Source organism: Thunnus thynnus, chromosome 1 (genome assembly GCF_963924715.1).
Source record: "Thunnus thynnus chromosome 1, fThuThy2.1, whole genome shotgun sequence".
Taxonomy (NCBI): domain Eukaryota; kingdom Metazoa; phylum Chordata; class Actinopteri; order Scombriformes; family Scombridae; genus Thunnus; species Thunnus thynnus.
Window position 1 is genome coordinate 3,610,345 of NC_089517.1, and position 27,505 is coordinate 3,637,849.

Sequence of the window (27,505 nt, forward strand, 5' to 3'; positions counted from 1 at the left end):
TTGTGTTTTTTCTTTTAACCTCCAATAAGCTGTTAGAAAAGAGAAAAACTTCCTTTTCCTTTTTCACCAATTTCCTTTATCACCAGTCGTATGATCAAATAAAGTGCCACACACACACGCACACACACACACACACACACACACACACACACACACACACACACACACACACACACACACACACACACACACACCTGGACCAATCACTGCTCTGGATATAATGGGCACGCCCATCTCATTATCATATAAGCATCAGGAAAATGGGAAAAGTTACTTTGGGAAAAGAGAGAAAACATAGATCATTTAATGTGTTCTTAAAGTTAGAAATATAAACATATTACAATTATTTTTGAGTCGTCTGATAAACTTCTACTGTCTCTTGTAGGTTTTGGGTTCAATAGCAGTGTAAGTTATAAATTTAAGTAATGGAGACTGTAAATACATCACAGTACATCAAAGCCAGCAGGTTTAATTGACTCTACCAAGTCTGCAATTGAAGAGATATTACAGATGTCATTGTTTTTGACTCTTGGTAAAAACAGCATTGCCAGGTTTTCGTCACCAACACCTTGTTGGTGAAAGAGCATGTGATTAACGACATAATCAGATTAACTCATCCCTCCGCCTGCTGACAGACTGCTGGGCTGAAAGTAGTGCAAAGCTCTTTAGTTTGATGAGAGAGTGTTCGAGTAGATGCCGTAGTGACCTGCAGACTGTCTGAAGCCTGAAACAAACTATCACATCAGGACTTTTTCTTTTTCTTTTATACAGCAATCAGAAGCCATGGGACAAGAAGAAAGTCACACTGAGGAGATGGATTTAGCGCAGATTCAGGATCTGTGCATCATTTTCATGAAGGAGTGTCCCAGTGGTGCCCTGCACTTACACGAATTCAAGAGGATCTTCGGAGTACCAAGCAGCTCTGCAGAGGAGTCCCTCTACATTGAGACAGTATTCCGCTCCTTTGATACAAATCGGGTAAAACAACGCACCAATACATCATAATAGATTTAGATTTTTAGTTCTGTTGTATTAAATTCTGCATTATTTGTTTAAAGGATAACACACTTGATTTCCTGGAGTACGTAGCGGCACTTCACTTGATCTTACGGGGAAATCTTGAAGATAGGCTCAAATGGTCTTTCAAGATGTACGACAAGGATGGAAACGGCAAGTTGGACAGACATGAGGTGAAACGGCTCATAAGGGTAAGAGAGACCAGTTCAGACATCAACTGTTTGTTATGAAACTGTCTTTGAATTGATTTTTGCAGTTTATATGTTTTGTGAATTTGAACAGAGTGGCTATATTGAGGTGATGTGTTTAAAAATGAACAGGTTTCATAACACAAATCCTTTTTAAGACAGATTATAGTTCTGCCCCAGTGACAAGGCTTAGGGCCGCAGGGGTCATAGGATCTTACATGAGGAGTCAGTGGACTCTGTGAGGGCTATTCTTGAAGTGAACATCTTTGCTGTACTTTACAGTAAGCCTCTAAATTTAGAGACGTAAAATTAGCCCACTTTCCTCATGATCTGATTTACTGGACATGAATTAGGTAATGGGTTCATGCAAAGGCAAAATATTTTATTCCTCATTCAATTACTGCAGCTATAGAATGATGTCATTACTATATCTAAGTATTGTTAATTTATGGGACATATTTGGGATCCTCTAAAGAAATACAAAAATACTGTAGTTGGATTTGTTTTTGTATCGTCTGCTCATTTGTTCCAGAATCTCAATCATTTTATTTAACTATAGAGTGAACACTTGATGATGATATGCTGTTTTTGTGCCCGACAGTCAATGACATGTTCAACTCTATCAGACGTTGACACATTTCATGTTTCTCACACAGATTATTTACAAAATCAAGTTCCAGACGAGTGATGTCGATATGACACCGTCCGAAATCTGTGACAGAATCTTTGAGCTGGTTGACCAGAATCATGATGGTGAGTAAGAACACGATGTACATTAGAAAATATAATATGTGCTTTAGCATGTTGTGATTGTATCAATATAGAATTACAATAAAATGCAGTTTTATCTGAATTGATTATGAAAATTTCAATGTTATCTTACATTGAATGTTTGTTTTTTTAAAGTATAATGTCCCTTTATTCCTAGTCTATCATAGTACAGACCTACCTGTAGTTATTGTCACTGTAATAGTTCCTCCTGTCTATACTGGTGCTGAATGAGTCCTTTCCCAATACAAGTCCTATGGAGGAGACGGGGGACAAAATCCACCGTCTTTATCAGTCAAACCCAGTTGGTATATTCCAAAGCCACAATCAGAAGTCCGTCTCTGTGTTACTATCCCAAAGATGGAGTTTTGAACTACACAGACTGTAAGATTAATATGTAAATCTCAGGCTGATGGTTAAACTTCAGAATGCATTTTAGCAGGACTGAGGAGTTTGGAAGGAATCACTTCACGGCCAGTATAGAGAGGAGTAATTATTACAGTCACCAACAACTCTTTTAATGCACATATGGTCTGTGAGTACTTTACTAAAGATAAACCAATTTGAACCTATCCGTCAACGGAGACCAAACTATAAGAAAATATTTCTAATTTATGTTACACAAATGTGAGTAAAGAGCAGGATAAATCTGGCCAAACACATCTACATTTAAGTAGAAACAATGTTCTGATCATTAATCATTTATATACCTGCTGGTTTGACTTTCAATATCTGATGAACAATTTGAGCAATTTACCTAAAATCTCTTAGCCAATGCAATAATATTGTGACAGTGAAGTTTTAATTTTTTGTGTAAACCTATTTAATCACAACATAAACCATCCACTTATTTTAACCAGCTTTCTCAGTCGTCACCTTAACCCTTAATAAATTAGCTTTACTTGACTAACAATCAGTGCTAAAAGTATACAATTTGAATCATGGTGTAGAAATGTAGTTGTAAATTATTTGTGAGCACAATTTATAGTCTGTCTTTCAGATTTTTTACCTTTTTCATGAAAGTTTATAAAAAGTAGATAAAGGTCACCAGAAACTTGAATTAGGTCCTGGATTATTATCTTTAGCAGCGTCTTGTCTGCTTCGCTCCTCATCATCCTTCAGATCATCTGACTTCCTCGAACACACGTCACATATCAGCAGGACTGCTGTGCTGAGACGGTGCTTTGAGCTAAATGCTAACATGCTAATGTTTAGCAGGTATAATGTTTATCATGTTCACCATCTTAGTTCAGTGTGTCAACATGCAAACATATTCAAATTAGCACTTAATATACAGCTGAGGCTGATTTAAATGTTATTAGTTTTGCAGATATTTGGTCATAAACCAAAGTATTTGACAAAATGAAATATGAGCAGATGATGGTGATTAATTGGAAACTATTAAATTAATCGCCAACTATTTTGACACTCAATTAATCATTTGAGTCATTTTTCAAGAAGAAAAGTCCAAATTCTCTGATTCCAGCTTCTCAAATGTGAATATTTTCTAGTTCCTTTAGTCCTCTATGGTGATAAACTGGATATCTTTGGGTTGTGGACAAAACAAGACATTTGAGGACGTCATCCTGGGCTTTGGGAAACAGTGATCAACATTTTTCACTATTTTCTGATGTTTTATGGCCCAGACAACTAATTAATTAATCAAGCAAATAATCAACAGATTAAACGACAGTGAAAATCATTGTTAGTTGCAGGCCTAATGATAATCAAAGTCTATCCAGTAGTTGTTCAGACTCTAAATTGAAAGTGGTGGACCAAACAAACCACATCAGCACAATAAAAGCGCTTAAAGAGCCCATGAAAATGAGCATCACTGTTTTTTTAACACTTGTTAACACTTGTGGCTTTAGATAAAAAGTTTGACACTTTGACTACAGACATACAGTGATGAATGTGGATTAACATGCAGAATGCACTTAAAGTTCAGGTCTACATTATTTTACTCTACTCTTGTTTTACTCGTGATTTGCCTCCTTTTTACATGCAAAGTCATCATCATGATTGTGTTTTTGTGCCCCACAGGTCAGATAACTTTGTCCGAGTTCATGGAGGGAGCTCAGAAGGATGAATGGGTCATGAACCTGCTCAAGCTTGATGTCAATGCCACCAGCTGGGTCATCCAGAACTCTGGGAAATTTCCATGATCTCTCACTTTGTGGGTTCACCGCCCACATGGTTTGTTTTGAGGTTGACAGAGAAGTGCTGTCTTCATTCCTTGAGTTTGAAAGGTTTGTCTGTGTCTCCACCTTGAGCTGCCTGAGATTTGAAGCTGGAGTGCAGAAACTTTTTTCACAGCTTCAGTTCTGCTGTGATTTTGACTGCCGGTCCAAAGGTCAGAGTCTTCGCTGCATGCTGGTGATTTGTTTCAGCATCGAGCTGATGTCTGTATCTGAGGACGCCCGATACTGTCACATGAACTTTGATGTTAAATCCACTGCAGCCAATTATTGTGTATTTACCACATTCATAATCATTGCATGTATTTTTAGTGTAGGAAGGATGGTCATAGTGGATGATGTAAGAAAATAAATACCTCCAAAGTAAATAGTCAACTTACATTATCAACAAAAATCAAATCAATCTTTATTTATGTAATTTAATCATTACATATTACATATACATATACATATTGCAATTAAGTTATTTATTGTTGTATGTTTTAAACATATATGTTTTTTAAAATACTTCTTTTACAGTCATGTCAGTACAGTTATGACAATATACAAATATATTGCTAACTGTCTCTGCAGAGGTCTGGTAAACATATCATCACTGTATATTGTGATAATTTATCGACACAGTTAATAGTTCTGTTTACACAGTTGTGGTGGTCCACAGCATTAGACTCTCCAGTATTAAAGCAGAATTATTTTCATGGCAGCTCATATACAGTTGTACAAGCTAAAAACAAAACATTGACATATTATCACTTTACAAAGTTGTTATGGTGAATGTGGCAAACAGCTTCTTATTTACATGTCCAGAAGACAAAAAGCAACATTAACTTGGAGTCATGTTTGTCTCCACCTGACGGATATAAGTCCAATATTTTAAAAAAAAAATCCTTTTCAGCTCAATTTTGGTCTCCACCACCTCCTGAGAAAAACATACTGTATACTTTCTTCAGCAGCGAGTCTCTAACTGTACTGAGCAGGTGGTGCACAGGCATGAAACAGCTGCCTCCAGCTACAAACTCAACTGACAAGAGCAGTGAGACTGAGCTGTACACTAAAGGCGTACAAAATCATAACAATGAGCTAAACATAGAGCTTTCACATCACACATTATAATTTTAACCATATTGATTAGTGTAGCTTTATGTGAGCTGGTGTCACCAAACTATTATCTGATAAAGCCAAATGTTCAACTAAATTGCAACAAATACGTTTTGCTAGAAACGTAACACTGGCTGAATTACATTTTCTCTCAATGTTATGAGAAAATGAATTAACATATTTGGCCAGTTGCTAAAATGTTGATACTGAACATACTGTATGAGTGAAATGTTAATGACACAAACTGTTTTCTCCAGCCAAATGTCTGATCTTGCAGCACAATATCCGCCAGTAGAAACTACAGCAATATTAAACATCTTATGGTCATGTTTAGACTCTGGCTGCACTTGGTTAACATTAGAGAAGATCATCTTGGTTTAATACAGAAAAAAAGTCTGCAGTGACTTGAAGCACAACAGGTTTATTAATATTTAAGCCACAATCTTTCACTAACCTTAAAGATCCCCTCAAGACATGTTTTAAGATGTATATATATGTATATATAAATTCAATTATATTATATATATTATATTAATTCAATCCTTAAAATAACATTTACTCCTTCTTTTGTGAATATGCAAATATTGTTAATTTAAAATATTTTCCTGCTGGACACAACGTGTCTCCTACTTCACTGTTCATTCTCAGTGTTTGTGCACTGGAGGCTTCAAGTTTCCACATCACACTTGTGTAAATTGAATATTGGACCAGGATCCTCTTCCAAACTAGTTGTGATGTCACTAAACTTTACACTTTCAGCAGATGAATGTAAAAGCAAACTCTGCACATACATCATTCTGCACAGTGAAGCTCAAACATCCAACTGAAGGAACAAGAAGAAAAACATATTTTTGAGTATTTAGGCGACAAAGTGCTTTTGTTGCCTAAACCCAACCCTACACAGGACTCAGGATGTGAACCCGGGTCTGGAGTCCTGCATCTTGTACCATATGGCAGAAAATTATACAAAATAATGTTTTCATAAGTCTGAAGAAAACAGAAAAGATTTCAGTTGAAATTGAAGACCCATGCTGTGTCTGTCCCACTATTGTCTGTTTCAGATATGCATTTATTTTGTTATTAAAGCATATTTTTATACATATTTCATGTCGTATTTTCTTTACTGCTTTCAGCGCGTGTCTTCTGTGACTGTGCCACTGGGTGTCGCTCAAGTCAGGAATGTTCAAATCCTATTTGTGGGGCCTTCGACATAATCCTCAGTGGTTTACTTTGATGCCAATCAGTTTGTCTGCAGGAGTTCAGGTCATTGATGTAAAGTGTGTGAGAAAGACAAGACAACATTGTGCACATCACTAATGGTAATGAAAGTGTTACATGAAAAGATAATGTAATTTATTCTGCAAACTGAATTAACTGAACAAATATTGGTGACATCTGTGCCAAGACATCCAAAGGTCCCACAGACATTTAAAAGAATGTGTGTTGAGATTACGGCTTCACTGAATCGCTCTGATCAGGACAGACACCATACAGCAGGCAAATAGTGGGCTGTGAGCCAAATGTGGCCTTTTCCTTCTTCAAAACTTTTATGTTATATATATATTTTATGTTATATATCAAAATTCAATTATCAGTAAATAGCAAATCTACAATTACATCTCTCGCTGGATGGGGCAACAAAGATGAGTCATTTTCATATACGAGTCATTTTTGCCAAATTTGTATCTGTTGGATACAGTCCTAAAATAAACAGTTTCATCTATCAGTTATATTCCTAAATGAATTAATAGAAACTAAAAAACAAAATATTGGAAAAATACCACACCTGTGAAACAGCGACGCCCCCATTTAACAATGATGACACATCTGGCCCATGATTGAACCTAATTGCTGACCCGTGTGTAGGGGTGTGCCCGAATAAAAATACGTTATTCGGCAAAGCACAAATAGTGGGGGTTTTTTTTACGAATATTTGTTTCATACAAATAGTTTTAAAATTATTTCTTTTTGAGAAGAAAAGAACAAAACTAAAAAAATGTCAAATACCAGCGAGCAGGTCAGTTATAGTCGCTATCTCAGTGTCTCTCCTCTGCTCCACCGTTACGTCTATCAGCAGGTCTCAATGAGGGGAGTCACATCCACCTGCTACATTACGCACATTTCTTAATTTGGACATCACTTTAATTTTCATCTTTAATTTTCTAAAATTAAAAGCGTAATAAAAACAAAAACAGTATTTTTAAGCCTCTTTCCACTTTTATTCGAATACAAATAGAAATACAAATAATTTTGCTGCCTCAACAAATACAAATACAAATACAAATACTGGGGCCTCTGCACATCCCTACCCCTGTGGTGTAGTATTGAGGGGATGAGAGGACATGAGTGTGAACAGGGATTGGCAGAGAGAGAGGGATTAAGTGAGAGGTAAATGGATGAAAGAAAGGGGAGGAAGGATTAGAGTGGGTCAAGGAAACTGAGACAAGTAGTACATTAAGAATCCCCTTTAAAAGACTGAATATTTCTGACTGATTGAGCTTCTTCTGATTAGATCGTTTGATATGATTTATGATTGACATATTATCTGACCACAGTGCAAGAGGAAGTATGAGCTGACACAAATATTGTGGACATGCACAATACTAGTGTGCAAACAAATAAAAAGATGAAAAAAGGTCATAGTGAGATTCATTTTGATTGACTCTACACACCATTGTGAGATGAAAGGATAAAATAATAAGGATGATTTTAATTTGTGTGCTTGCTCAGCAAATTTATAACATTTACACTACTTAAATTTGACTTGTCTACACTTTATGAGGGAAAGAGGATCTGTGCCACCTTTTAAAGGCTAAAAATGTCAAATACGTGACTTATAGAAGTCTGTCTTTATTTGTTATGAAGGCTTTGACCTCTGATACGATTATGATTGTCACGAAGAGACCTCAGCAGTTGGACCCAAAGGCAGGCGGATAGAATCAAAAGCAGAACTATTTATTAAAAAAAGTCAAAAGAAACTGTAACACAGGAACAGGCAAATTGAGCGGACAAAGACTTAACTGAAAGCTGGATTTAAATACTAACTGAACTAACAAGGTAACAAGGAGATGAGGTTCAGGTGGGGAGACAGGAGAACAGACAGGGAACTGATTGGCTGGGAGAAACACAAGGAGCAGGGCGGTGCTCACGAGGCTGATACGGGTCAGGTATCGGGCAGAACAGGGGCACAGGAGGACAAAACACAGACAATCCTCTTTTCTGTATGTCACAACGACATTTAAACTCTTCAACATACACATGAAACCAACATAAACAACAAAAATCCAAAAGACTGATAATGTCTAATCATTTTAGCAAGTTGGATTATAACAGAACATCCACCTACAGATTCCCCTACAATCTATTCATGTATAGATCAATTAACACAGAGGGCATCTATAGCAACGTTCTCCCACTCAGTCCAGTCTTCACACCACAGGGAGAAAAGTCTGAGGACATCTGGTGGACTGATGGAAAATGATAACTGAAGGACATGGAGCCAGACTGTGACAGGATCATGACAATGACAAGTCGAGAAACACAGAAAATGCAGATCTATAACCCAAACCCTTCAATTGCAATATCATTCACATCTACTTTATGGTCAAACAGGTGCAGAATGGAGCTTTCATGTGTTTTTTAATAAAAGAACGATGATATTATTCTCTATGCAGGTCAGGTTGGATAAACTCAGACGTCCTCAGTGGATCAACAGTTTTTCCAAGACCACGCTCAGGCTGGATTTTGACGTCATCTGTCTTTTAATCTGGCCTTGAGCTGGGTGGTGGCCTTTTGTCTGCGTGGGGGAAATCCACTTTTCTTTGCTGTCAAAGAGCCAATGGATCTGTTACTTTCATGTAAATTCATTTGTTCAAAGCAGTGAGAGTGAATCAGTGTTTTTCTTCAGAACACTGAGGAGTGGACTTCAGATTTTTAGAAACACAAACATATCGAGGAAAAAAAAGAGCATCTCTTGAAAGGGATTTGGAGAAGATCACTGAAAAGTCAATTGGATTTGTCCAGCAGGTTAACTTGAAATAGCCTACAGAGGCTAGTCTGCTGGGGGACACAGGCCATGGACGCGTGGCGAGTGCACAGTGATGAATGTGCTTGACGACTTCTGTGCAGGTTTTTCATTATTTTATCAAGATTATTTTTTGCCTCCTTGTGTTTAACATTATGGGTCAAGGACAGAGTGACACGGATAGGGAAGTGACTCTTCAAAACATCCAGGAGCTCTACCGTAAGTTTGCTAGTGAATGTCCAAGTGGCAATCTGCACTTACATGAGTTCAAGAAAATCTTTGGAATCAACAGCAACTCCACAGAAGAAGAATCTGCATATATGGACAACGTGTTTCGATCCTTTGATACAAATAAGGTAAGTAACGGTGTCTTGTGACAGTGACTCCCTAGATTTACAATTACATTAAAGTGTGTTATGAACCATTTATTAAATGTTTTTAAACTGCTTATAAATGCTACATAAAGATACTTAAAGTAAAGTGTTATCGTCAGTATTTGGCACAATATGACATCATGTCAGTGGCTGCTGGAAGACAGTATGACTGACTGATCTGTCCATCCTTCTTCGTAGGATGGTCACATAGACTTCATGGAGTATGTGGCAGCTGTGCACCTCGTTCTTCGTGGAAAACTCGAGGACAAACTGAGATGGTCTTTTAAAGTTTATGACAGAGATGGAAACGGCCGTCTGGATAGACAGGAAGTGAGACACCTCGTCAAAGTAAGTTTTCAGTTATTATTACATCAGTTTCTTCTGCAATTTTTTTTGAAAGATTGGATTGGACTCTTATTTTTAGAAAACTTTCTGCTCCAACAAGTTTTGTTGAGACACTTTGATCCACCTTCATTTTTCTGCTCTACTTGTTATGAAGTGTTAAAATCCAAAAACCTCAATGTGTTGCAACAAAAACCTTCAGAACAACATGCAGGAAATGCAGTTTTCCATCATTCAGCTGCAGATATCTGAACAGCTTCTGACTCCATGATGTTACAGCTTCTGTCCCCAGATTTTGTTGTGTTGCTGTTACTGTATATCATAAGGTTGTTAAAATTAGTTTTAATAAACACTCCACATTTCTCAGTGAGACAGTAAACTATCAAATCAACTTTATTTATATAGCCCTTTACACACAGTTGATCCAAAGTGTGTCACAGCACACAGAGAGGAAGACAAAAACAAAAGAAGGAAGAAAAAAATATAACATAACTCACAACTGTTAACAGAGTTTGATTAAAGTATATAAATCCTGATTGGTGCATGGAGTAATGTGACATCACATTTTCCCAACAGAGCCCCGCCCACTTCAAACCTGTGAGCATAACGCAGTAAAAAAGAAAGAAAATACAGAAATCTCTCATGTTAAATCATCAAAACTGTAATTTTGGCAGAAAATTATGAATTGTGTTCATGTGGATCTCCATCAATCACAGTAAGAAACCGGTTGAGAAAACTGGTTTTCGGGGCCTTTAACAGTTTCTATATCAATACAAACATAATTACTACATTGTAAAGGTTCGATTTCTACCTCTGGACAGAAGATACTGAATCAGAAACAGAAACTTATTCACCAAATACATGCATACAGGAAATTTGTTTTGGTGCAGTTGTCAAAAATATAGTAACTTAAAAATTTCAAAGGGATAATAAAATCTTTAGGTGTTAATATATAAATACGCAAAACAAATACATAAAACTGAATTTACAGAGGGAAGTAAGGGTATAAACGTTTATACGGTATTTTGCAAAGATACCAGAAACATTAGCATGTGATATCTTCTCTCAAACATTTGAACTAACCTCAACTTTTTGTCTTTTTTTTCTCTGTCCATTCAGATCATCTCCAAGTTAAAGATGCATAAAGATCCGAGTGTCACCGAGAATGTTGACGATATCTGCAACAGAATATTTGAACTGGTGGATAAAAATAAAGACAGTAAGTTCTGAGTTGATTGTAGAACTACATGCCCACACTAGTACAGCGTCAACACGAATCCTGCTGCTCAATGTTCTCGTGCTGCTAATATTGTAATTTGGTGAATATAAATTGTTACGATACACATTCAAATGCAGATTCTGCAGTTTGAATGTTATAAAATTCATAGTGCGACTGACTTCTCACCTTGTGCATCATTCTGTTCTTCTTCTGAATCTTCTAGGTCAGATTTCTTTGGAGGAATTTATCGAGGGGGCTGAAAAGGACCCCTGGGTGATGGATCAGCTCAAACTGGACATCGAGCCCTGTGGTTGGTTCATTGTACAGCAGGAAAAGAAAACCTGACTTCATGATATGATAAACTGTACATATGGACACTAAGTGATGATAATATAGCCTTGAGCGATTGGTCCTTATCTTGTTTACACACAGTAACATCAGAGACATTTTCTTACCAGGTTTGAGGTTCTATGATGATCAAAGCATCATGTTTTTTGATCTGAGCTGTGGGAAATGCCAAAACTGGACTGTCTGGAGATGCATCTTGAAGCTTCCGTTAAATCATCCGTCTTACTGGGGTCTCTTTTTCGGGGAAGTTCATCTTCAACCAAGTGTGAGGACACAGACACAACTGTTGCATGAAGATCTCTGACTGCAACCTGACCCACCTAAACCACATGAAGACAAGCATTTTCCCATCTGGTATCTCTGTGGATCATCACATTCACAAGTGATACACTTTCTAAGTGGATGCATGTTTATACCAATCATCTGACATTTCATCACTGACAAGACTCACTCTATTACAACACACACCTAATGTTTATTTTCTGTTGTGTGATATTGGTTTTCTGCAGGTTAATAAGTTTTCCCAACATGTTTGAACTATTTGTTTGTCTTTGTCACCTGTTCGTCTTGCCATCTAAACTATCTCAGGAACAGTTTGACATTTTGGGGAATATTCTTGTTTGATTTCTTGCTGATAGTTAGCTAACCTGGCTCAGTCCAAAAATTCAAAAATGCACTAGAGCACATTTAAAAACAACAAATGTTGACCAAAGTGCTTTACAGAGACCGAGAAATAAAGTAAAATAAAAAGACAAGACAAAAGACTTAATTTTGAGGATCAAGAGGAAAATTACTAAAGCATAGAATGGAATAAATACATTTGGATAAAATCCCCATAACACAACTGCATTGTACAGAGACTCATTAAGTTATATAAAAATAAATAAAAACAGAGTGTGACCAGTCATGGCTAAAGAAAAGAGATGAGGCTTAAAGGACAGTTTCACAATTTATCAAGTGTGTCTTAAAACAACAGTCAGGTGTCCACATGAGCATTGAAAGAGGTTTTCCTCGCTGTAATCATTCCTCCTGCTCATACTGGATATTAAAAGATCCTTCAAATGTGCTTTCAATGGAAGTGATGGAGGCCAAAATCCACAGTGTGTCCACACAGTCATTTAAAAGTCTCTGTGAAGCTTCTATTCAGCTTCAGCAGTCTGAGTTAGTCATATCAAGTGGATATCTGACACATTTACAGTCTTTTTGGCATCAAATTCCCTCTTTGTGTTTCCTCGGACAGTGTTTCCCTGTTGAGCTGCAGGTGGAAGTATAGTAACAAAAAGAGGGAACTTTGGCACTAAAAAGACTGTAACGTTGAAAGATATCTAGTTGATTTGACTCATCTGGAAGACTGAAGCTATTGGAGGTGGAATGAAGTATGAGGAGTTCAGAGATACAATCTGGTGTCTGACCATGCAAAGCTTTAAAAACAAATGGATGATGGATGTTTTTAGCTTTCTCCCTGTGCCAGTCGATATGCTAAGCTAAACTAACTGGCTGTACCTTCTTATTTAACGGACGGATATGAGAGTGGTATCGACCTTCTCATCTAACTCTCTGCAGGAATTTTAAAAAGTGTATCACCCAAAATATCAAACTGTTTCTTTAAAGTTCAAACATTTAAGAGACTAGATCACACAATGGCAGGCTAACTTCCTCCAAAACAGGTTTTAGAAAAAAGCAATGTTAGGTTGTTTTGCCTTTTTTACTCATATACACTGCAACATACCGTATGAACATCAGTGTTTTATAAATTAGCCCACACAGATAAGAAATCTAACTATGATGTTTTGTTTCATCATCAAGGAATTGGGACTAAATGATTACAATAATTTGACAAGTACAATTTGGCCAAAATTTCAATATCTAAAAAATGTATTAATGTTTTTTTGGGGGGGTTGTTTCATATGCTTTAAGACATTATGAAACAGACGTTTCTCAAACTTTTATCCAACATGTTTCCAAACTTGAGCCACCACTAGGTTGGCCTATAGTGACATTTCAGCAGGTCACTGTAGAGTCGATACAGAGATCAGCGCATCCGTATAAATCACAAAGTCACAGTGTTACCGTTGTTCTCTTTTTTATCACTGTGTGCCTGGTTTAAAACCCAGCAAACATTTTTGTTCCTGCAGCTTTTTAATTTTTTTTAACTGCAGTAATAAAGTACACAGATGCAGGAGAGGATGATAACAGGAAAGTGTGTACATGTGAATATGGAAAGTGAGAGAAATTAATTGATCACATATATAAGCTGTTGTTGTAATTTGGTAGCTTTTGTTTTTCTTTCTTTCTATTGTTCCCCTTTTTGTCAACTGTTGTTATGTTGTAAATATTGTAAATAATGCAATATCCTCGACATCATTCTTAAATTGAAAATAAACAAAAGATCATACCAGTGTGTGTTTACTTCATATTCTATTTTATTATTCTGGAACCAATTTTATTTCTAAAGCAGTCTGTAGAGTTATGTTATGTGTTCCCTACATCGTCTCGACTATTGCATTTATCACATACAAGACTACATGAAGCACATAACAAGTTGTCATCTCCTCATCTCTCACCCACTGGGAGCTTTTACTACACTATGGACTTAACCCGACTTACTATACTTAGACTTAAGGCTCTTTACCTACCTTTGGCTTTACAGAGACACTAATGCCCCTGACAGAGACACCAATGCCCCTGACCCCCCCCCAACACACACACACACACACACACACATATTTGCATGTTTAAATCTTTACATCTTTAACATTACATCTTTTACATTTTTAATGTAGGAAACAGGAAACAACTGGCTTTGGTGTCTTCCTATGTGGTGTGAAAATCAACGGTGATACATCATGTTTGCTTGTATTGTTGTCAAACTTGTTTTGTTTTGCAGTTGCACATACAGACATTTTTGAAAAGACTGAATAATATGTTGAGGAGTTATTTTCCACTGCAGGTCATTCAGGCAAAGAGCCTTAATGGCTAGGATTAGTAAAACAAGCTAAATCCATACAGTGAAAGGTTGCAGGTGACTCGAGGGTTGAGGTGACAGCGATTACATGCGCCTGTGCATCACCAGCCACCCCCAAGCTTTATTCAGTCAACCAGCCTAATATTTTTACATTTTTTAATGGGCAAATATTGCTAAGTTTGTTTAAGAGTTTTAATAAGTAAAATGTTGCAGCAGTATGTAACAAAATCTAAAAAATCAACTTTATTTTAGTCCCTGCTGCCCAATACACTTGGACAAATAGTCAACTGCTCTGGGGCCACAGGCCCTGAGGGGACCCAAAGGCCCCAGGTTCACTGTGTGTTGTTTGAAATTTGTTTGTCAAAATAGTTGGCGATTATTTAATAGTTGGCAACTAATTGATTATTCGACTGGAGTGGTCCGGAAGAGGCTGTCCAGATGAAACGGAAGTGGTAGCAGGTGATTATCTTGGTGTTTGTTTCCTCTCTTCTATTTGACGGGACAACAGGCCTCTTCTGGAGGAAAATCATATGATGAACTAAAAGTGGACTTCACTTCTGCATAGCTCTACTTGTACAGGCATAACCAGGAACTTAAGGCACATTATTTAGCGTTGTTAAAGATAATTACACAGATGTATAGATCGGTCTCCTCCCGGAGCTGTCAATGAGTGACCGAACCGCGCATGCGCACGTTCCTCCCAGTTGTCTGTTGACAAACGTGACCAAAGCCTATCTCTGTCCCGTCTGGTCACCAAGTGGAATAAAATGTAATTTCACAGGATTTGTCGACATAGCGAAGTTTCAGGTGGATTCTTCATGAAGTTGTGAATCCGGTAAGCACTCAAAATTGATATTTTACCGGCTGCGAGCTGCTTGACAGCGCAAATATATCAACTGATGTAGTTCAATGCTAGCTAAATTAGCATGTAGCTACATACAGAGCTGACAAGATAAAGTTAGCTAGCTGGATTAACGTTAGCTATAAATGGTATTTGATTAATTAAATAGCTGTTCGACTTGCCGACGCCCACCCCAACCCCTGAGGCCTTCTGCCGGGTAGAAATGTGAAGCCTTTGCGGTTGAAATGATCCATTAGAAATACGGTTAATAAGTTATAGCATTCGGAAATGCAAGCTAGTAATTTAGCTAATGTCAACACCTCAGCTAACTACCTGCGGACAACTTTTAATGACCTTAGACTGTTATCAATATTGTGTTTTAATTAGAGTTTTTGCCAGCTTAGTCAGCAGTGCATCATGCGCTTTAGGTTTCTTGAAAGCATCGATTATCTTCAGCTGAATGATCAGCTTCAGATCGCCTGCTGTCTGCCGTGTGTTCTCATGTTTCTCTGTCTTTTTAATCTCTCTATCTCAATATTTCTGAAGAGTACAGACGTTGATAATAAAATGATAACAAAATCACAACTAGGAGACTGTTTGTGCGTCATATTTTGCGGTTTGCATCATCTTTTTGCCCATTGCTCAGCAAAAGCAAATACATAGTGTGATTGTGTAGATAAATTGCATAAAACTTGGTAAACACACTAACTGAGGAAAGACACCAGATAGCCACAGAGACACTCAGGACAATATAGTGTAGCCTGCTGTGGTATGCGTGAGAGAACCAGTCTGACCTGATTTTCTCCTGCGTCACGTGGGTCGAGCTGAATGAATTTGGCTGATCCAGCTCCCTGGCAGTGTGTTCAATGTTGTACCAGGCCTCAAGTCGTGGCCAGTTTAATCTCCTGCGGAGGTTGCTTACAACGAGAAAATCAATTGACACACCTTTCTGTTTCAAACAAGGTTCTGCCTTTCTGATGATGAAATACAGCAACCAGCAGCTGAGAGGAAAACGCCTTTATGATTATATTTCCTTTGGCCTTCATCCCAGCAATCACCTGTCTGACTTGGCCTACAACTGGCCTGCTCTGTCAGTTTGCCTAATGAATGAATGAATGAATCAATCAATCAGTCTTCATTTATATAGCACCTCTCATACAGTCAAATGCAAGTGCTTTACAAGTGATTAACACACGTACAGGATGGTGAATATGGATTTACAGACTAATGCACACCAAAATAAGTTAAAAGATGGGTAGTTAAGATCATAAAAGATAAATAATAAAAGTTAACACAGGCAATAAAATTAATCTAATAATGATAATAATGCATAAAAGAGTAAAATAAGAAAACACTACCTATAAGCTCGTCTAATGATGAAGGAATGATTAACTGGCCCGACAGCGTTAGACTATTATCTGCTATTCTAGGATGCTCATAAATATTTTAAGGCAGCAACTCAGTGAGATCGTCGTCTTGTGTTCTCTGCAACACTATGAGGCCTGACTTGTTCGCTCATTTATTCTTTCTTTCAGCAGTCATGCTCTTTGAAGGATCAACCATCACCTGTATTATTTCATGCAAAACATAAGATTATGCTAGTAGGTGCAGTTGTTTATTTCTGGTTAACCATTAGGCCTATATTTTCAGGGTGCGTCGCTCTAAACCTTCTAAACATTATTTGACATATAAGTTTGCAGCAGAAATGGAAGCATTTAGAGAGAATCGTGTTAAATACGTTTGATACATTTTAACCTGAAACAGGATGTTGGAGTTGAGCGTCATGGGAGTATCATTTAAATGCAAATCAATGGATTAGTGTTTCTAAAGCATTTTAACTTGACAGGAGCAGCAGAGCTGTTAAAAGGTCTGTGTTGGTTTTATTGGTTGGAATAACTGACTAGTCATGCTGTCACCATGACGTGGCAGGAAATGAAGACAGAGGCAGGTCTGAACTGGGTGGGAAATTAGCACCAACCACCTGCCAAATACTGGTAAAATATGAGAGTGGCTAATAGATTTCAGACACTAAATAAAGATTTACTGTTGAGTGGCTGGTGAATTTGAACATTTATCTGTCAGTGGCTAGTAGATGTTCACATTTTAAAGAGTTAATATTTCCACCCTGCTGATGAATAATGAATACTGATTTATTTTAGTAAAAAGATTTCCAAAACCCTAAACTGGAGAATCCAACAGCAGCAGTACAGAGGATACTGAATAATGTATTTACTGTGTGTGTGTGTGTGTGTGTGTGTGTGTGTGTGTGTGTGTGTGTGTGTGTGTGTGTGCTTTAGGTCTAATCTGAAACCATGCTGAAATGGCTGTCCGGTGAGGAGGGAGAGCCTGGGTCTGGAGTAAGTACTCATGTGCTTATGTTTCATTACTTGAATGGTCACATTGTAATCAGTGTCAGGTGATGTTGTGGCCCCTCTTTTCAGCAGTTACTTATCCAACAACTACACATTTACATCAGAAAAATATATATATTTTGTGCATGAGTGGAAGGTCTCACTGGCTGGTTCTGAAACTGAACAAGAGACAGTAGCGTTTGTCTGAATTTAACACTAACTGTTGCTATACTTATAGCTGCATCTAACAGTTATTTACATTATTGGTTAATCTCTCATCAAACGTCTTGTTTTTCTGATCAACATCCTCCTCCCCACACAACAAACCTCAAAGTAATCAATTTACTACAATATAAGACAACGAGAAGCAGCACATTCTTGCATTTGAACCACATAATATTTGGCATTTTTGCTTGAAAATAACTCGACGATCAATTGATTATCAAAATATTTGCCGGTTCATTTTCTCTCGATCGATTCATACGTCAGTAACCAGAACATTGAACTCTGCAGAAGTACTGAATGTTTTGTCCATCATCGTTCTTTTGTCTCAAGAACAGATCAGCTAAAAATAAATAAATGCCGGAGTGACAATGGATCTTAGTCATTATCGACAAGCCGTTTCCATGAGTCATTTCATGTTATCTTGTGCGGTCTTGTTATTAGTGATAGAACTGACTCAGAGGAAACCCAGCAAAAGCTCTGCAGCCTGTTTCATGTCCAGATAGACTGGAATTAGGTAGACTGCTGAGCACAGGGCTTTAACGAGACAATCACACTTCCTGTGAGGGGGAACCACTGCTCCAGCTTAAATCCCCCTGCATCCCCATCCACATTTACTCTGCAGCCTTTGTGCTTATCTCCATATTATTACTTACTAGGAATTCAGTGATTGATGAAAATCGCTCAAATGATTCAAAACTGTTAACTGTTGCACTTCATAAACACTCATCCACTAATCTGAGGTTGCACAAGAGATACGTTTCTTATCTTTTGACTCATCTTCTAGACACAAATACGTCTGGTAACATTTATCTAAATCATATTCTTTTGAATTTCTCTCCAATGTTCATCTCTCTTGTTGCAGTGGAGCCATCTGATACACTAGTTTGCTATTGCAACTTATACCGACATTATTAAATAGATTGTGCATCAGCCACACATAACAGTGTTTCCCAAAAATCCCAGAATGCAACCTAAAATATCTTGTTTTGTCCCGACTAACAGTCCACAACCCAAAGATATTCAGGTTACCATCATAGAGGACTAAAATATTCACATTTAAGAAGCTGGAGCCAGAGAATGTTGTCAAGCATAAAGTGATTAATCGATTATCAAAATAGTTAGCGATTAATTGTCTGTCAATCGACTAATCGTTGCAGCTTTAAAACACAGTTTGTAAACAACCTACAACCATATAGTTAAAATTTTCATAAACCAATTTACAGAATGTTAGGAACATCTCAACTCTAGGCCACAAATTATTATCTTTGTTTTATGCACAGTATAAAAAACTTTAATAACACACTTATTGCAACACCAGGTGGAGTTCAGCACTTGAACTATAATAACTAGTTCAACTGTCATTTGTCCCAAAACGACAGTCTACTGGAGAAAGAAACACGTTTTTGATATCTCCTGCTAGTCAGGGTGTGTATCTTGCAGCATTGAAAACCAAAGGCAGCGCTTCTTGTTCACAAGTCCTCCATCTCCCCCGTTCCCTCCGCAGGGCCCAGGCTCTCCCCGTGGTGCAGGTGGAGGTGGAGAGCTTGCTGTAGCGGAAATGGCCGAGCGGCTGGCCCAAACCGAGCAGCTCGTCAGTCAGCTGAAGGAGATGATCCGGGAGAAGGATGCAACGCTTCGCACCAAAGATGAACAACTAAAGGTGAGGACAACTTCTACCTCATCTTCACAAACGTTGTCTCCAATTTATGTATAAATACCAAAATAAATGAAACAACCACATTATGTGCTCTGTTGAAGAGGTCAGCGTCAACATATTAAACATGTTAAATCACATGATGAATGTCTGTTGGCTCTATGAAATCAACATTGAAGCCAAACTTTAAATACATTTTTGTACAACTTGCAATATATCAGTATTCAGATGGATTTTGAAGCAACCTCATCGTACAGTATTCATGTTAATAACAGATCTCTTGTGGCAACGAGGGGCCTCATTTCATTTGAGACAACTTCAATGATGACCTAAACCATTTGTCATCAGTATTTGCACGTTCCCTAATTAAGAGAACGCTCTTTATGACCCTATTTGCCAAAATATTAATATTAAAACACAAACATGAACTGCAGCTACACTGAAGCCAAGCACAGTGATCTTAATTACTTCAGTCACTGTGTATTTATAATACTGATAGGATCATTCCATGTGTTATGAAGTGTGATATTATAACATCATCTTTCTACTACTACATCCAATAGTGCATGCTCTACGGTCTATGAGGTTAAAGTGCATAATACTACAGAGTCAACCGTGGTCACATGAGTGATTCTGAAATAGTTTGTAACTCTGATCTGGTTAACTATTAAACCGTCAAGTCAAAGTCGACTGTACAGTATTAAAGACAGGAATGTGAGATTAGAGTTCAGCTATGGCACAGCAAATGTTTGGTTTAGAAGCCATAAATATCTCAGGAGAGTGTAAACAGACACACTGACTCTGCTACAGGCCAGTATCACACCACTAGTCACATCTCACACTCCCAGAGTCCTCTTTTTTTTTTTTTGGCAGCATCTCTGCTAATTTTCCGATATGGACTCCTCTGCATGAATTGTGCCGTAGCCGATAACTAACTAACTGTAACTAAACACTAAACTGACGTTGTATCAGACTGGAGGTAAAGAACGTAATTGTCTGTGACTCAGGCAGAGAAGGAGACGTGTGAGACCAAACTGTCAAAGCTGCGTCTCCAGAACAAGGCCAAGGTGACCTCTCTCACCACACAGCTGGAGGAGCTGAAGAAACAGCGGGGAGGTCAGGATACTCCAACACACGGCAAGAAGGTATCAGCACACGAGCACACACACGTCCATCTTTATGTCTTTAATCAAGTAAAATACCTACAATGAATACATGAAATCCTTAAACCTCTCGACTTATCTCGACTTAATCCTCGTTCTGGCTCAGACTAAAGCTGCTGTGAGCAGTTTACGACGAGGGGACACAAAGACTCCAATCCAAAGTCATTAAAACAGATGTAAAATCTATTTAGTGTTTCATCTAAATTGTTATAGCCATCATGTTAGCAAACATTTGCCTACCTACACAACCAGCATAAACAGATAAAATACATGTAAATGTCTCATTGGAGTTGTTTTCTGGCCGTCTGGCAAATGTAATCCAATATTCCTGAGAAAAAACATCTAAACTTGCTAATCTCTCAACTTTATTCATCTGCTACTAGCATAAGTTAGCTCTGTGCTGTTTCATGATGAGCAGGCTGCTTACACTCGTGAGCATGTTTGTTGAAAATAGGTTTAATGAGTTAATGAGAGTTGTGAACATCAAGCCTGTTATTGTGTAATATTGCTTTAACTTATTTCCACTGCGTTACAACCGGCCTTAAAACTGCATTCATTAAATAAATCAAGTTGATGTATTGCCCATCCACGTCTCACAGCCAAGTCAGCCGTGCTGTTTTGATTTAATAGTGTGTCGTCTCTTTGTTGCCCTGTAGGGGGCATCAGAGGGAGGAGAACAAGCCAATCGGGGCAAAATCGTCTTGCTAAAGAAGAAGGTGGAGGAACTGGAACAGCAGCTTGCACAAAGACAGGACGAACTGGAAAACAAGGTAAAGTATCTTTCTTTCCTCTCATTAACACGTGTATGAACCATTTTTAATAATAATATTGTAATAAGAATTTAGCTTTGTCATGATTACTCATCAATCTTTGGTACTAAAATAATTTTGACAATTTAAATTAATAGAAAACAGCCGTTTACTCTAACTGCATGAATTAAAACTTGCTTTAAATGTTCAGATATTTAAATGAAGCTCTGAAACATGTAAGTCAACATCATGAGTATGATTGTGATGTGGTGAATAGTTCGTCTCCGTCTCTGGGAATGGTGTTTAAAACAAACACTGCTCTGATGGTCTGTTCAGTGTGCAGCACTTAAACTGCCTTCAAGTCAACACAGTGTCATTTGAAAGCACACTGAACTTTATTAATCTCGCTGCATTAACAGCAGCATTGAACCTTTTAAACTGCAGCGACGCCTCCCTCTGTTTGCTCTCATCGTTAGAAAATGCACAGATAACAAGTTTAAACATTCTCTCTGTTTGAGTAAGTAACCGCCTCAGGTGACCAGCTTGTATTTTCACAGGTTTAAAAGACATTTGCTCATTTCTCAAACTAAAAGCATCCCCTTATTTTCCTTTTTAGAGGAAGGAGGTGGAGGCACAGCGGCTGCGAGGTGAGGAGATGGACGTCATGCTCATAGAGAAGGACAAGAAGCTCGGAGAAAAGGAGGCCTACATCGTCCACCTGCAGACAGCGCTGGCAGGAGATCAGCCCGTCACACCTGCACCTCAACAACAGGTCATACAAGTCAATCACATCTTTGGAGATAAACTGAAGAAATAAGAAAAGTAGATGACAGTATCCCCAGGCATTCAGACATTCAACTCAAGAGGCTATAATATGTTTTTTGCGTACTTCCCTCTCTCTGAGACACCTTGAATCCACTCTTTGATGCTCAATGCTGTCATATCTCCTCAGGTGACAGAGGACAGCCGAGCGATGCAGGAGCTCCAGCTGCTGGTGCAGAGCCTGACCAGGAAGGTGGGAGAAGCAGACGAGCGCTACAGTTTACTCCAGGAGCAGACAGACAGCCTGAAGGAGTTGCTGGACACAGAGAAGGAGCAGTACAGTCAGAAAGAGAGCATGTACAAGCAAAACGTAGGTTGTTGTTGTTACACTGGCATCTGGAGCAATGATGTTATACTGCTGTATTTCTCCTGAGAACATTTTCAAAACACAGAGTAACTCTTTTACATAATGATGCATCCTGTGTTTTTTTTTTTTAGATCCAAACATTCAAAGACATCATTCTCCAGAAAGATAACCAGCTGATGGAAATCAACCAGATGCACGAACAGGAGCTCTTCAAGCTAGCAGCGAAGTCTGATGCCAGCGCTGATTTAGAGCAGGTAATGACAACACTCATCTCTAAATAAAATGGCGTGGAAACACTCAACTTCTATTGTTTAACAGAGCCCTCTGTCTCCTCTTTGTCATGTTGTTGTTGTTGTTGTAAAAGTGTGTGTGTGACTGTTACTGCATTGATTCTCTAACGGTAAACACATCTTTTTCTTTTTTCCTCCTCAGCTTTTGAAGGCTCTAAAACAGAAGCTTCATGAGAAGGAGGAGGTGCTGTTGGGTAAAACCCAGGTCATCGATGTTCTCCAGGGCGAGGTGGACGGCAGAGACAAGCAGATAAAGGTCAGGAAAGATGTCTGTTTACTTCTCTCTGCATCTTAAATGTTTCTTTCCAGCTGTTTGTGATGATGTGCTTTTAATGATGCCTACATAGAGTATTTAGCCGCTTTTAAATCTATCTATAACACTTTCTCCATCCTCCCCTACAGGAGCTAACAGAGCGTCTGCGTCGGCTACAAGTTGAGCGAGAGAGCCTGGAATCCAAGATGGAGGCAGAGAAGCACGTGATGCGGGCGCAACTTCGTGACCTGATGGAGAAACAGCAGGCGGAGGTGCGTCGAATCACTGAGCAGCATCAGGCACAGATGGCCCAAACCCAGCAGGATCTCCTGGGGCAGCTGGAGGAGCTGAGGAGGACCTCAGTCGCAGCTCCGCCTGTCAGTCAGGAGGCTTCAGGAAGTGGAACCACGCCCGCTGATTCAGCCTCTATCCAAAGGATAGCTGACCTGGAGGGTAGGTTGTTCTCTCGCATTAGTTTTGCTTTGCATTATGTTGCTCTTAAAATGGAAGAACTATGATTGCATTATTTGTTTTAATGAGAAAAGTGAAAAATTATTACTATTTATAGCGATTATCTGAAAATCTGAAAATATGCCAGATTAGGCCAAGTTGGAAGCACAAACATTACAAATAAAAGCATTGAAAATACAATCAACAATAAACGTGGTGAGAATATGCAGATACAAACAGAGCCTGCACTACGGAGACAAGAGAGACAGCTCTTTATACACACAAGATCAACAATAGCATGGCAACAATAAACAAATCAACAAATAGGATGATGGCACAACACAATGTCAGGACTGGTGAAGTGTGGAGATTACGTACAAAGCCTATGATTAACAAGAGCAGCTCTACACTAAGCATAATAATGACAAGTAAGACAACAAACAACATAAAAACACTTCACTGCTCTAGTGTTGACAGGTGTGATTTCTAATTAACGTTGTGGTGAATGAATGGTAGTTGGCAGAGTTTCTTATGTGTTGCGGTAAGTTGTTCCAATCCTGAGAGGCTCTGACAGGAAAAGCAGATCAGCCTAAACTACTTTTTCTTGGAATAAGACCATCTCCTCTAGTTGTTGCTCCAGTAGTTTGGCTTGTTTTTAATGTGATGTAAGTACAGAGTGGTGGAGGAGCCACCATGTTTTCCCAGCTTAATAGGTTGTGCTTTTTCAAATTATTGCAATGACGGTATCCTTGTAGCTTCTTGTCGAGGGTTTTTATTGTTTGTACAGGGATTCTGTCGGCTGTAGTGTGGTTTTATTGATGTGTTCCCGACAGACAGTACATGATGTGTGGGAGGATCATTGTGCTCATGAATATTTTAGCTGCATAAGTGGTCATGCAGCTCCTTGTGAATTTGAAATTGGTTCGATTGAGTCTAACATTCCTTTCAAGTCTTTTTACATGAGACGTGAAAGACAGATTAGAGTCAACTGTGATGCCAAGGTATTTAAACTCAGACACAATCTGTAGTTTTTTCCAGAGACTATTATATCTGGATGCGGTGTTGAGCTGACTGTTTTTGTAATGTTGAGCTGAAGGCAGGATTGAATTAACCACATGATAACTTGTACCATGACAGCTTCGATGCAGCTTCATTGTCGTTATCGCCGTGCATGTAGACAACTGTATCATCTGCGTACATTTGAACGTTAACGTGTCTTTTTATTTGTTGAACATCACCGTTTCATCAGACTTTTCTCTCTTCGTTTGCAGCCCAAGCAAAGCAAAAAACAGAAGAAGCCAGCAGATCAGAAGCCAAGTTCCTGAAGATGAAAGCCTGGTCTAAATCACGAATCAGACAGTTGGAGGACGAGTTGAAGAAAAGCCAGGTCAGATGTTTATTATGTTATTTTTTATTGATGCACCGTTGGGAAATTTACATATTAGATTGAATAAACATGTATTGATTTGTTATCTCCTGTCAAATATTAATGTGGCATCAATCATTTTAACCTATTTTTTTAAAACAAATACAAACTATAGAGTATAAAACATATCTAAAGGCAAGAAGGAACTCTTGGTAAAAATGAGATGTTTACCTTCTTTTGTCTTCTTAAGGCTGGAGTTGCCCCCCCAGACCTGACTGCCCTGCGGAGTCGTATCACAGCGCTGGAGGAGGAGCGAGAAGAAAACCTCTGGAAAGTGGAGCAATATGACGAGCTCAAAGCAAAGAACGGTACCAAAATAATTAAACATAAGTGGCTGCTACTTTTGTGTTGCTGAAACACCAGCAGACCGTATTTTCTTCATACATTTAACTCACACACTGAATATATCTCTGTTTTTCACCGCTAGACATGCTGGAAGCCAAGCTGGTGGTGTATGAGGAGCAACAGAGGACACTACAAGCAGACCTGGAGCAGTTCACCAAGAGGGCCGCCTCTCAGGTCAGGGATCCAGGTTTATTATATTCTCCTTCTTTTGGTGCACAGTTAATGAGTCGCTATGTTGTAAACCTGCTCATTGTTTCCCGTCTCTCCCTGCTCCTTCTGGCCACAGGCGAGTGAGTCAGGCAGTGCTGATGACACTCAGAGCCAGGTCCTGGAGTGGCAGGAGATGGTCGCTGAGGCGGTCAGCGCCAGGGACCGGGCCAAGGAGGAGAAGGCCGCCATGGTCCTCCGCATCAGCCACATGGAGGAGGAAAGAGAGGGTAAGGCCTTTGCTAGAGGATGACACAAACACCATGTAAACTGACTGAATGAAATCAACATTTGGTTAACACCACAACGTAGAAGAGGAGTTACTATCAGGGTCAGAAGTCGCTTATATTGTATAGAGGAAAAAAAAAACACACGGATGTTAGTATTTATTAAATGTGCACAAACTTGCCTAATGCACACCTAATCTGCTTAGAAAATCCCACACACTAAACTAAGAATGCACAGCGAGGGCAGAACGCAGGAAGGGCCAGAGATCTTCGAGGAAGACCGTTGGTGGTCGAAACATCATGTCCATTTAGAGATAAAGAGGAACGGTGAACGAGATAGCAGAGTGTGGGTACTTCTTTGTTCTTTTGTGCATCAGTCATCAACAAATTAGCTAAGAGGGATACATCTCAATAATTTAGAATATATCTATTTATTATTATGAATTAGTTACTCTTGAAGTTCATGAGGAAGTTGCAGTCCTTCCTTCTGTAAAATACATGTAGACAATTACCTGCGTTAATATAAATAATCATTAAGAATTCAACATTACAGCTGCATGCAATAAAGAAATGACAACACTTCTGCACATCCGCTATTATGGACACACAAAATGGCACAGGTAGTCACCATGCAGGGGAACCCTGTTAGCTATAACTTTGTGTTATCATTTTGTCCGTTTAAATACAAGCTCATGGATCCTCATGGACAGTTTAAAAATGATTACATGCTGTACAGTCATTTCTGTTTCTGTACAACACTGATAAGGGAGCACTAAGCTACCACATCATATCCCAGTGGTCAGACACTTCTGTAAGAAGTGAGTCAAGTGGAATTTTTCTTATACATTTTCCAGGATGTTTGGCTGTTTAGGATTGATGTGCAGTGCCCGTGACTGTTAGTCACAGTGTGCAGTTCCACACTACCAAACAGTACGAGTGGACAGACAGAAACCATCCCAAACAGACGCAGAACACAGTTCATCTTAAATAAAGCCAGTTGGTATTTTAGCAGGTGCATCTAGCTTAAACTAATGTAACAGCCCTGCAGTAAATCATACCTTCATGAGTCTTATGAAATCCAGTTTTTCTTTGGTCATTTTGGAGGCTACGTTATGTTCACCCTTGTTTTACACTTCAACGCTTGTATATTGAATGTCCAGCGGCTCCCACGCTCCAGTGTGGCAGCTCCGTAGGATCCCGCCCGCCACACGCAGCGTCTCATACGCTGAGTGTCACCTAACCTGGCGCCCAGCCCTCATAACAGAGCCGGGCTCGGGGTGAGCTGACCGAGGGTCGGTGCTGACGCTCGGTAGTTAAAAACACGTCTGTATGAATATGTTGTCTCGGTATGTTTAAACTCTCCCAGGTCACTGATTGGCTGAGCAGGCTGCCATTTAACCTGCGAGGTAAAGTCGTTTTCCACCAGTCATACAGTCTAAAGCGGCGTCCAGGTTTAAGGGGACTTGGCTGTTTTCTGTGTTTGTCAGACACTGCCGCTCCACACATATCAGACTAATATCCTTTTTATATGTAATATATTTTCACAACAACAACAAAAACAGGCGCTAATGCCACATAGACGACATAACGCGCTGTTGAGCCGTCCTGAATCACCGCAGGGGAAATTCCTTCACCGCGACAGTCCTGGTGGAGC

General features: G+C 38.9%; 3 protein-coding genes and 1 long non-coding RNA gene across 7 annotated transcripts in view; 3 read left to right on the top strand and 1 right to left on the bottom strand.

The window, feature by feature from the left end:
* The first annotated feature begins 689 nt into the window (after positions 1-689).
* LOC137187688 (guanylyl cyclase-activating protein 2-like) lies at positions 690-6,371 on the top strand. The gene is made up of 4 exons (XM_067596810.1): positions 690-978; positions 1,059-1,208; positions 1,862-1,958; positions 4,017-6,371. The coding sequence occupies exons 1-4, from the start codon at positions 784-786 to the stop codon at positions 4,136-4,138; spliced, it is 564 nt and encodes a 187-aa protein (XP_067452911.1). The 5' UTR covers positions 690-783; the 3' UTR covers positions 4,139-6,371.
* A 2,698-nt stretch (positions 6,372-9,069) lies between these two features.
* On the top strand, positions 9,070-11,690 carry LOC137187910 (guanylyl cyclase-activating protein 2-like). Its single transcript, XM_067597228.1, has 4 exons — positions 9,070-9,649; positions 9,866-10,015; positions 11,129-11,228; positions 11,452-11,690. The coding sequence occupies exons 1-4, from the start codon at positions 9,374-9,376 to the stop codon at positions 11,571-11,573; spliced, it is 648 nt and encodes a 215-aa protein (XP_067453329.1). The 5' UTR covers positions 9,070-9,373; the 3' UTR covers positions 11,574-11,690.
* On the bottom strand, positions 10,385-16,874 carry LOC137187987 (uncharacterized). 2 transcript variants are annotated; one of them, XR_010929316.1, is made up of 5 exons: positions 16,177-16,874; positions 11,684-11,896; positions 11,415-11,533; positions 11,093-11,187; positions 10,385-10,604 (listed from the first exon to the last, which is right to left on the bottom strand). It is a non-coding gene; the product is annotated as an uncharacterized lncRNA (long non-coding RNA). The 2 variants fall into 2 exon arrangements; XR_010929318.1 differs by lacking the exon at positions 11,415-11,533.
* si:ch211-220f16.2 (golgin subfamily B member 1) overlaps positions 15,223-27,505 on the top strand; it is a 39,539-nt gene continuing 27,256 nt past the window's right edge. For all 3 annotated transcript variants that reach the window (XM_067596930.1, XM_067597103.1, XM_067597016.1), the window contains exons 1-14: positions 15,223-15,376; positions 17,680-17,739; positions 19,463-19,618; positions 20,620-20,757; positions 21,432-21,545; positions 22,141-22,296; positions 22,477-22,656; positions 22,785-22,907; positions 23,086-23,199; positions 23,346-23,649; positions 24,918-25,033; positions 25,263-25,380; positions 25,500-25,591; positions 25,704-25,854. In XM_067596930.1, the coding sequence (XP_067453031.1) occupies positions 17,695-17,739; positions 19,463-19,618; positions 20,620-20,757; positions 21,432-21,545; positions 22,141-22,296; positions 22,477-22,656; positions 22,785-22,907; positions 23,086-23,199; positions 23,346-23,649; positions 24,918-25,033; positions 25,263-25,380; positions 25,500-25,591; positions 25,704-25,854 (1,807 nt within the window). In that variant the 5' untranslated portion in view covers positions 15,223-15,376; positions 17,680-17,694. The remainder of the gene's footprint in view (positions 15,377-17,679; positions 17,740-19,462; positions 19,619-20,619; positions 20,758-21,431; positions 21,546-22,140; positions 22,297-22,476; positions 22,657-22,784; positions 22,908-23,085; positions 23,200-23,345; positions 23,650-24,917; positions 25,034-25,262; positions 25,381-25,499; positions 25,592-25,703; positions 25,855-27,505) is intronic.